General features: G+C 26.2%; 1 protein-coding gene across 1 annotated transcript in view; it reads right to left on the bottom strand.

Moving 5' to 3' along the window:
- The window catches only part of LOC100203585 (DNA replication licensing factor mcm5-A), a 93854-nt gene extending 85622 nt beyond the window's left edge, over positions 1-8232 (bottom strand). The window contains exons 1-2 of the mRNA XM_065805188.1: positions 7984-8232; positions 6598-6724 (exon numbers count right to left, since the gene is read on the bottom strand). Coding sequence (XP_065661260.1) covers positions 6598-6724; positions 7984-8147 — 291 coding nt within the window. The 5' untranslated portion in view covers positions 8148-8232. The remainder of the gene's footprint in view (positions 1-6597; positions 6725-7983) is intronic.
- Positions 8233-12121: the final 3889 nt, after the last annotated feature.

Below are 12121 nucleotides of genomic sequence, written 5' to 3'. Positions count from 1 at the left end.
AAAATCATGAAGAGCTAATGAGCTAAAACGTTCTTTAAAACAAAGTCTGTATATATGTATTCCCTATAACATTTTAAAGTTACGTTACATCTCAATTGGTTACAATTGGTAACAAGGTTGCATTCTCTAACTTTTAATGAAATATTAAGTAAATAAACTTGAAAATGCGGTAAATATTTGTTTTATATTGCCGTATTGCTAAATATCATCTTTTATTTTATATTTATTGTAAAATAGCTTTATCTCAATTGCTTACTTTGTTACGAAAAAAAAAAACTCTCAATTCGCAATGTTACGCCTCAATTACTTTTTTTTAACTTTATAAAGTGTAACCAAATGAGACGTAACGTAACGTTACTAAATATAGATTTGAGACATAACTAAACTACGTGTCTTAAATGGATTTTTTTAAAGTAACGTTACATCTCAATTGGTTACACTCTAACAAGTAAAAAATTAGACGTAAGGTAACGTATAATAAATTAAATTTGTGACACATTAAATTCGAGTATTAATTTTTTAATTAATACGTAATAGTATGTGAAGATAGGTTGTAGTGAAAATCATATATATATAAAGAATTAGATTGCTTGTGGGTTAGTTTTTTAAAAAAATATTGTATTCAATGCATTAAAAATGTATTCAATGCATTTGCAATATTATTAATTAAACAAATTTGTTAAATACTGTAACTCATTTATGAGTTATGGTATTCAACGATGCATTTGTCGAGACATTAGTAACTAAAAAAAGTTTTAGAAAAATAATTTTTTGTTAAAAAATTCAAATCGCAAAGTTGCAATTAGTTAATTGCAACTTTGCGAATCGAAACATTTTTTTCGTGACAAACTTGTTATAAAAAAAAATTTGAAATAACTTTTTGTACATTGTTAAAAGTTAAAAAAATACCAGTATGGTTTTTTTTTAACTTATAAATATAAGTTAAAAAAAAACCATGACAATTATAATTATAACAGTGCACTTTTAATAAGTGTAAACTAAGACGCAACATTACGTCAAAAAAATCTATACGTATTATAATTGCGTCTCACATTTAGATTATATATAGTTATATTACATTTTATTTGTTCAAAAGCTATTAAATTTATAAGTTTAAAATATAATCTTTTTTAAATGAAACCCACAGGCAATCCAATCTAATTATATTATATTTACTTAATTTTTTTTAATATATAAAAGATCACATGTAATTCCTATATCTTATAAAATAGCTAAATTAGATTGCTAGTGGGTTTGATTTAAAAAGAAACTTTTTTTAAATCTTATAAACGACGTAAATCGTTAATATACCCGAAGCCGGCATATAAAAACATTTTTAATACTCAAATTTTCTTTGCGATTTTTTTGATTAAAACTTAGGTTTCAATGTGCTAGAAAAGTATTATTTTGAGGTACATGAAACAATACACAGTTGATGTATGAACACTCTATTGCGCCTGTACCTATATCTATATCTGTAAATGGTGTAAATACGATTGGGGTTGCGGGGGCAGGAGTCAATTATAAAAGAAAGAAGAAAAAACTAAAAAAAAACATTATAAAAAACATTAAACTAAAAAAAACATAAAATGTTAGGTAGGTACTTCAAAAGTGTAGGTTTTTTTAATGAGGTGGAGGGTACCAAAAAAAAGAGTATATCAAAATGCAGGGGAGAGGGAAGAAGGGTTGAAATAAAAGCGTACGTACTTAATGAACAACTTCTAATTAGAAATACATTTATACATTTACAATTAGCAATGATAATTAAAATTTTGCTTGAATTTTTCAGCTTTTAAACTAGACATTAGGGGTGTTCAAAAACAATTTTATTATAAAACAAAAATACACAAGAAACCAAATATGTAGCAAATAAAATCTACATCTTTAAAAGAATAGAATCGATTAAAAAAAAAAAAAAGCATTTACCCAATTATATAATTATTGAAATCACATTAGCGCAACAGTAAAACTTTTTTTGACAAAATAAATTTAGCAGCAAAACACCTCGAAAAATGCCCTAAATTGTCCCCAAATTATTTGGCTTTGAGCGCAAGGTAAATCTCAATATTGTCTGAAAAAAAAATTAGACCATTATAACCACATTAAAAAATTTTTTTTCCAAAATTTTGAGATTTACCTTGCAGCTAAGATTCGTAAAAACGCATTAACCCCCATAAGGTGGCAGAGGCGCTTGGGGATCAATTAAAACAAATGCCAATGCATGCAAAACGTGCAGCAGTCAAGGCAGAAGCCAGACTAATAGGCATACCTAGTCGGGCACCAAAGAAGGCTAATATTGCACCTGAATCTATTGGCAATGATAATTCTGACAATAACGCCTTTGATGATATTTGCAACGATGATATTTCATTTACCAAAGACAGTAATTAGAGGCAAAATGTACACAGATTATATTATTACTATGTTAACTATTTTTTTTGTTAAAATAAACTTCTAAATTAAATGCTTTTTTCTGAACATCATCGATAAATTTTATATGAAATTTGAAATATATATGAGGAGGAGGGTGCGATGGACCCCTTTATTTGCAAATTTTCTTTATTTCAAACAACTTGTAAAATAAAGAAAAATTTATATTCTATTAAAATTTATAATCTGCCTTTTTTCTAAAAAATTTCATATTACGGGTCCGTATATATATATATATATATATATATATATATATATATATATATATATATATATATATATATATATATATATATATATATATATATATATATATGTATATATAACCTTTAAAAGTCATTTCTTGTTATACGATGTTTATAAATATATAAATCGATTTTATATAAAAAAGGTAGCGTATAACAATTTTTTAAATATATTTTAGATATAATAATATATTAATATATTATTATATCTAAAATATTTATATTTATATTTAAAAAATAGTTATACGCTGCCTTATTTATTAAAATCGAGATATATATTTATATATAAACTATAACTTTTTTTTTAATATATTAGATTAAATTATTACTTGCTCTGGTCATAACTGTAAACTAATTTTATATATAGAGGGTAGAAGAGGCTCTTGAGTCATTGGTGAAAGATAAAACTCACAATCTTAACCACAACTAATAAAAACTTAATTGTAGTTACAGGAGGAGCTCATACAGGGCCATCCCGAAGAGACCTTTAAGGGAAGGAGGGGGTGATGTATTGGTCTTTTGCCAACTAAGACCTAAAAAATAAATTTTGCTAAGACCAAAAAAAAAAAAAGGTCCTCATTGGCTAACATTTGCCGACTGTCAGCAACAAATCCAATTTAGCTGACTCCAACATCCAAGTATGCTGACTAATTTTTGAATATAATTTAATTTATATAATATAAATTAATTTAATAGGGGGTTGGATACCCCCTAGCGAAACCGGTTGAACAGGAAGAGTAGCCAGTTTTATGAACTCACCACAACTCAGATTTCCTTTGTTCTTCTAGGTTTATGCAGGCATGAATGCTTTTTTTTTCCCTTTATCAGTTTAAGCCTCACTCTACCCACGGCTCTTTCATTAGTGAGGGGTTACTATTTCTATTCAAAATCATTTTTTTAAATCTTTTTCACAAGGAAAACTTTTTAGATAATAAATCTCATTTGATAATTGCAAGAAATGGATACAAAAAAGTAGTCTGAAGCTAAGATCCATTATTTTCACAACGCAAAAAAATTAATGCAAAGGAAGGGGGGGTCACATCAGTATAAAATTGTATCATTTGCACATTAGTTCGTAATTGTTATTTTTACCAATACTTTTAATAACTCGTTGTCTCTGTCTGTTTGTTTGTCTGTGAGCATCAAATCTTGCAATCAATTTTTGAGTCACTTCCTGATAATAGATTTTCTTCAGTAAAAATGCAAATATTACAATATTTAAACCACTTTAATTAGTTGTAGAAAACTATTTAATAGGTTCGTGCTGACGATAAAACATGTGTTATTTTTAATGAGTATTGAACTGTTATTTTTAAAAGCAATATAACAACAATAAAACAAACTGCAATGTTTTGATAATATAAAGAGCTTGTGTTAATATAAAACAAATTTGTGACACTGTTCGTGTTGCTGTTTTATAAAGATAAGTTTTTATAACATTAATAACATAAACATGTTTAAAATAAAACAAATTAAATAAATAGAAATAATTAATTTAAAAAAATGCATAAGCATCCATATCTGTAGACCAAACAAGTAAGGTCAAACCAAAAAAACATTAGATGCCATATTTTTTATAATTTATTGCTATTACTATCAAAAATCTAACATGATATTAACGTACTTTTTCATTCAAATGGTTTTTAAGTTGATGTTTTCATTAAATTTTTTTGTTCAAATTGCTTTGTAATAAAAAGTCAAAAAAATATTTGGTTTAATAAATCAATTTATATTTCATTAAGTTTAAGTATATGCTAAAAAAATTTTTTTGGAAAAAAATTTCCTTGAACAGATAGAAAATTTACTTTTTTTATTTAAATTTTTTATAATTTAATTTTTGTTTTAAGGTTTGCAATAATCATTGGTTTAATTTTTGCAATAGAATGTTTCTACTTTAAAAACAGTTTTTCAAGAAACAAAGAAAAATATACTATTCAAAATGCAATTTAAATAAAATTTTCTTCCTCACTTGCACTATGTTCTAAATCTGATTTTGTTATTGTATCTAAATATACGTTTAACTTTCAGGATAACCCTTGCTATGACATTTTGTATAACGGATGCCGCCGCAAATAAAATTTTAATTATTGAACATTAAAACTTTTCAAATTTTTCATTTTTTTTATTTTTTGGTTTCAAATTTTAACTACAAAAATATTTATATGAGAGAATTTTAGATTTTTTTTAAGAAGAAATCTTTTGTTCAAATAGATTTCTTTATAAAAAATTCCTAAAAACAACTTGCATAATTATAGAAAATATTTAATCTTGATATGGCTTTAAATAAAATTTTAAAAAATGGTATCATGTTTTTCATATCCTATTTGACATTTCTTGTTAAAATAATTTTTAGTTAAAACCTTATATTATGTGTTAACAACATGTAAGATATATATAGAAACATTTGTGTGACTAACTTTAGTTAGTGTTTGAATTAAGTAAATTAATATAGTAGATAAGTTTTTTTATTTGAGTAACTGTAGTAACTTAACTGGTTGTTTTGAATTAGTTTATTAGTAAATTTACTGTAATGTACTTTCTCTATTCAGTAAATCGAAGTGAATATAACTTTAAAAAGTTCAGGATCATTAAAGCGAAAAATGTTGAAGCAAAAAAAATTACTGATTTCTATTAAACATTGATTAACTATTGAAAAAATTTTTTAACAAAAACAATGTTGATAAAATGATAATTTTAATTTTTAATTCTAAGTTAATTTTGTGCAACATTTTAAAAGCAAAGATAAAAACCAGGCTGTTTTGTTAAATAAAATAAGAATGAATAAAAAATTCACTATAATGTCTTAGATCTTTTAAACATTTTGCTTTAACGACCTTTTAAAACATCATTGGCTTGTACGCAGAGATTTAAAGTAATCTAAATTCAAAAGTGCTTTACGTTGAATAAAAATCTCTGTGCGAAAGAGCAAACAATCATGCCTCTATTCAAAACATAAAGTAAGTGTGACACCCTATAAACATAAAAGTTTAAACAAATTGCAAAAATATAATTTTTTTACCTCAACCTCACTAACTCATGCCTCGATACAAAGATGCGCGCGCAGGATTTAAATTATTTAATCCTTTTATTGGTCCTCGTGTGTTTCAGATAATTTAATTAAGCAATGTTCTTTTTTCAACAAATGTCAGCCATTTACAACAATTTGTCTGTGACAAATTTAAATCTGAATTCTTTTAGAAATTCTTAAATTTCTGTAGTTTTTCTAAAAAATTCAAGAAATGACAATTTCATTGCACCTCTTGAACCTATAAATATCACTTTGCCTGTCATTCTAGAAATAAGTTAGTCCATTGCTAGACATTAAAACCTTTTTATCAAGATTGTTATTAAAACCACTTTGGTTTCCATTGCTAAACTTATTTCTCACTTTTCTCCTACAACTTGTCAATTGTTCCCCAGAATTCTTCAAATAACCTCTAAATTATTTGACATGTTTTGAAATACTTACAATAATGAAAATGGTTTTCTTGGCCAGAAACTGTCATCTTTCAATTTTCAAACACTTTGCAGATTGACTTTTCTAACGATTACTCTGACTATTATTAGCTTTGATTTTTTAATTGACTAACTTTTAATCTTATTTTAATAGATCTTATTTTAAGTCCCAGAAATATAAATTAACTGAAATCCCGGAGGATAAATACGGGGATACGGAAAAGAGCTGTAACAAAATATTACTAAAAAGGCACTTCTTTATAATAACTTTATTAAGTTCACATTATTCTGAATACAATTAGCAATATTTACTTATTTTTGTTCCCAAGTTATTTAATTATTTTTGGTCCTATGTCCTCTATCATTAAATTAACTAAATAGATATACTTATCATGTTTACATTACATAAGCGCATACCCATAACAATTTTATTTATTTCAAATAATTATAAAACAATAATACATACTATAGGGATACATTCAGCTGGCGATTTTTCAACTCTATCAGCCAAATGCTCATCATAACTACGTAAATCATCTAAGCTCACATCCAAATAATATTGTCCTAAACTGTAATTTCTTTTTAGCTGGTCCCTAAAAAAAAGTGAAAATTTTTCTAGTGAATATATTATATCTACTTTAGCATGAATATTTTATATTTCCATATTTATTTAATTCTCCCCTAGATTTATTTAATTCTCCCCATATTTATTTAATTCTCCCCTAATCTTCTAGACTTAACCTAAATAACTTTGATTTAAAATAAAAAGAACTTTGGTTTAAAACTGTAATGTAAATTACAGTTACAATTAAACTAATGATAAGTCTTTTTTATGTGAAATCCATATTTTTGGGCCAAAAAAAACAAATGCTTTGTTTTTTTGTTTTTTTATCATTTGTCTTATTTTTTACCAAAAACAAATTTAAAATTTCATTATTCTCATAACAGGATTAGCGAAAATAAATGCATATACACCAACTGCAAAATAAGTGTAATTAAATTTACATACATTGAGTGACTTATAGGGATAAAAGTTATTATGTATGTACATACATCAACTGACACAATGTTAGGCATAAACAAAAGTACATGGGTAAGGTCAGAGATCAATCAGGAACTAATAGGTTTTGGTATAGCCAGGGTTTAAAATAGTTATGCTTTTTAGTGTCAATAAGAACCGAGTTTTTTTAAATTTTCTATGGAACAATAAAAATAACAAAATATCAGCATTTTTAGTGTAAAATTTATTAGCTTTAACAGCAAATTAGAGTATTTTCTTAAATTTTTAAACTTTTGTTTTTATATAATTCTGAATCAATAAAATATATCTTATCATAATCAGAAAAATCAATTAAACTGATTTCTAATGAAAGTAATCATATTTAACTACAACTTTAATGAGCATTAAAACTTAATAATGAGTTAAAAAAAAAAGTTGAAAAAGCACAAAATGAACAAACTAGAAAAGTTGAAAACGGTAAAAAGATGCTAGAATGTAGTACACAAAAACAAAACATCTAGTCAAAAAGCCAAAAAACATATACAAATAAAAAAAATAAAAAAATTAAATTAAATTAAATCAAAATCAAATCAAATATATTTCGAAATAAGTTAAAACAAACAAGGAAATTTACAATAGTACAAGTACTAATATAAATCAAATACCTGAATATACATAACATTAAAGTTAAAAAAAATACTAAAAAAAAATTAGTTATTGTTAGTGAACAGTTTTCTACTGTAAGCAACTATCTAAATCGCATAGAAAAACATTTATAAGTATATGTATAGTATAAAATGTATATTATAAACAACTTAACTACATATAAACCCTACATATGATGAGGTATACCTGTACGGAAAGACAAAGTTTACTTCGTGAAACTCTTTAACAAAGTCTTTAAACTTTTTTCTTGTATCATTTACATTGGAGCTAAAATTCGAATTCGCATTATCTTCAGATCCAAAAGGATCTGAAAAAAAAACTTCAGATTGATCAAATCCAGTAGTAGCCATCGTACTTTACAATTGTGGCGCGAAACTATAACGGACCGCAATGTTTACCTCAACCTCGCTAACTCATGCCTCGCTACAAAGATGTGCGCGCTTTTTAATTCTTTAACTTTTTTATTGACCCAATTTTAAACTTTACTTTTAATTTTTGTTTTAACTCTTTTAAATTTTAAAATCTGGACACAATGCCGTTAAAATAAAAATCTCTTGCAAGATTTAAATGATTCGATCCTTTTACCGATGCTCGTGTTTTTCAGATAACTCAATTAAGCAATATCCTTTTTTCAACAAATGTCAGCCATTTACAACAATTCGTCTCTGACAAATTTTAATTTGAAATTTGATTTCTTCACTAGTTTCACCATCAAAAAATTCTTATCTTTCAAAATTTAAAGTATGGATTTTTCTGGTCAATTTGACAATGTCGATACTGAAAAAACAATAAAATTTAGACATATCGACGTCTAGACTACTTGGTATTACGACGACTAGACCTACTTGGTATTAGAAAATTTTAATTTTCGAGTTCCCTAACAACGGCTTTAGTAACCAGAATGGTCCCTGACTCTCGCTGATGGAAAACCAATATCAGGAGAAAAAAAACCTTATTTATCTTATCTTGCTGATTGAAAACCAAAATCAGAAAAAAAAACAACTTTATTTATCTTATCTAATAGATCATAACGTTTATTACGATCAACAACGTATATTGCAAACGTTTTTTATCATTTAACTAAGGTTTATGCGGTACGTTATCGAAAAGCTTTCGCATAATCAAAAAATATAATATCTTTCAATTTTTTATTTGATTGTGCAAAGATTATAAAATCTGTGGTTTCCCAAAAGATTTGTGGTACTTGATTTATTTTGTTACAAATCTGTGTTGACAAGAAGATTATTATGCAATAAATGTTCTGTGATTTTATCTCTAATTATTTTCTAAAGAATTTTACAAGTAACAGAGGTGAGACAAAACGATAATTTTGCAACCTTTCCTTTATAATGGAGTAACATTGGCTTCTAAACAAAATACTGATAATTCATATTGATCAATTGAAGGTTGAAATATAAGTGATAATAGTTTGGGGAATGATTTTGCATGTAATGTATTTTTCTTTCTCATTTTTTTCATAATAATGCATTGTGAAGTATTTGTCAGGTAATCTTCAAACCAAAGTAAGTTTTTATTTTTTACTCCATAGAGTTCTAGTTTTTTTATACGTATCTTAAGATTAACAGTATCGAAGGCTTTTTATTGTTCAATAAAAACTCCTAAAGTAAAATAGTCAATTGAATACATCGTGTAGATGATTAATCAGATCGACTACAGCATGATTAGTTTAATTATTTTTCTTAAAATCAAATTTTTAATGTACCGCATATTGTTTAACATTAAATAGTTATAAAGTCTATATAATTATAAGTCATAATAGGCAATATAAGTCATAATAGGTTCCAGTAATTTTGAAAAGCAAGGTAAGATGGAGATAGGTCTGTAGTTTGAAACATTTGTTTCGGTACCAGATATTAAAATTGGACTGATTATGGCAACTTTAAGTTTTTTTAGCACAACATCTAGTTTTAGGGAAAGGTCAAAAATATGAAATAACGACGGTTGAATAATTTCAAAAACGGACTTAACAACATTCACGCTACTTTTGTCAATGCCCGCACTTTTATTAACTTTTAGACTATTAAAATCATTCCTTATCTCGCTTAGATTTAAATTAAATTCTTCCGTAATAGAATTACTTGATTTAATAGGAGATTCAAATTTATTATACTTTGCGGAATTTTATTTGCCAAGTTTGGTCCTACTTCGAGAAAAAATGAGTTTAATTTTTCAGCTATATATTTTAAATTATAAATCATTTCCCCATCTCTTAAAAGCTTTTGAGGGAGATTATTTTTTTTATTATTTTTTTCACATTTACTTTTACCAATTATTTGTCTTATAATGACAAATAATTGGTAAAAGTTCCACGTTTTTGTAGTGTTGCCGTTGGTTTTTTTCGAAAAGTCACAAATAAAAAGTTTTAAGATAATATATTTTGATCATTATTTTTTAACTTATTATTAAAGAGCTTTACAGTTATAGAGTTGATTTAGTTATGTATTAAATACTTAAGTTACAAAATACATACTTTGATAAAATCTGCTTTGAACAGATTTACAATTTTTTGAAATAAGCACTTGAGATGACTGATCAAAATATGTTTTCTTAAAACATTTTTTTGCGACTTAGACACATTTTGAAATAGACCTTGCAATTTTCTTAAACTTCCAACTGGTTATCTATAAATAGAATTGATTACAATATTTTTTGTGATTTTGTATATAATTTCTATGCACAACAGGCCGGGTGAATAAAAAAAGCAAACGCTCACAAGCAATTGCTTTGAGTAAAAGTAAAAGGTAAAAACAAATGCTCATGGCAAAAGCAACTACTCAAAAATACGTTGATAAAAGGCCAGGTGAATAAAAATGAGCAATTGCTTTTACTCAGTAATTGATCAGCTTTACGTAAATAAAAAATTAAGAAAAAAAAAGTTGAACTTTGTGAAAACAGTGAACCACTGTTTACAAAAAGTTCAAATTCACTGTTTTCACAAAGTTTAACTTCACTCTTTTTACTAAATTTGATCTCACTGAGGGAAGTTAAACTCACTTTTAACAGTGAAGTTGACTTCAGTTCAAAAAGTAATAATTCTAACCGCAATAAAAACTTATCATTTTATCTAATACCCAAGGAAAAAGTTTTAAGAAAGTTATGGTCAGCCAAAATTAACAGAAAAGACTTTATTCCTTCTTCGTCACACAGAGTTTGTTCAACACACTTTCAAGGAAACAAAAAAACTTATATGAACAATGCTCCAACAAATATTCCAAAAACAATTAAACTAACTGCTCCTGAACCAAGGAAAACCAAAAATAGCCTTGATTTAATACTTAAAACAACATAAATACCTTATAGTGAAGTACTGTTAACTCCTGTTTTGAGCTACAGAAATTAAGAAAAATTAAAACAAAGAAATAAAATTCTTAAAGATCAAATTGAGGACATTATAAAAGAAAAACAACAGTTAGTAAACACTCAAAGCTATATGTAAACTCAATTTAAAAATACTTCTATCACAATTCGCAGTTGAAAGGTTTCAACACAAGAGAACATTTCAAATTTTACACAGGTTTTGAAAATTATGAACTATTTAAAGTAGTCATTTTTTAGAACCAGAAATATATTCACTCAATTATTGGGGTTCGATTTCTATTATCACTGATGATTTAAGTGAAACTTCTTCATCTAAAACAAGAAGATCACGTATATTAAATGTTGAAGAGGAATTTGTTATGGTGCTAGTTCAACTACCTTGCGCCTTTTCTATAGAAGATTTAGCAATACGGTTTTATTTCATCAAGCACTACCAATAGGATATTAATTACTTAGTATGATTTTTTGCACATAAAATTTAAATCAATTCCAATATGGCCAACAAAAAAACTAGTTAATGAAACAATGCCTAGTTGCTTTAAAAGTGTATACCCTAATACTCGTGTAATTATAGATTGTACAGAGATTTTTACTGTGATGCCAACTAGTTATCACACTCAATCAGCAATGTTCTCAAAATATAAACATCATCACACAGCAAAGCATTTGATTAGTATTGCACCAAGTGGTGCAATTACATTTGTTTCTGATTTATATGCAAGAAGATCAAGCGATAAACAGATGACAAACCACTGTGGCATACCAAAATTATTAGAAAAAAGTGATAGTCTGATGGCAGATCGAGGTTTCGATTTCATAAATGACTTACCAAAAGGAATAAGTTATCAATTACCAACATACCACCATTTCTTGAAGGCGATTTCCAACTTACATTGGAAAAAGAATTAGAAACAACAAGAATTGCATCTGTACAAATTCATGTTGAACATGCAATTGCAAGAATCAAAAATATTACAAAACACAT

This window comes from Hydra vulgaris, chromosome 09, assembly GCF_038396675.1.
Source record: "Hydra vulgaris chromosome 09, alternate assembly HydraT2T_AEP".
In the NCBI taxonomy this organism is placed as follows: domain Eukaryota; kingdom Metazoa; phylum Cnidaria; class Hydrozoa; order Anthoathecata; family Hydridae; genus Hydra; species Hydra vulgaris.
The sequence above is the reverse complement of the archived record's forward strand: the minus strand, read 5'-3'. Positions and strand labels throughout refer to the sequence as shown.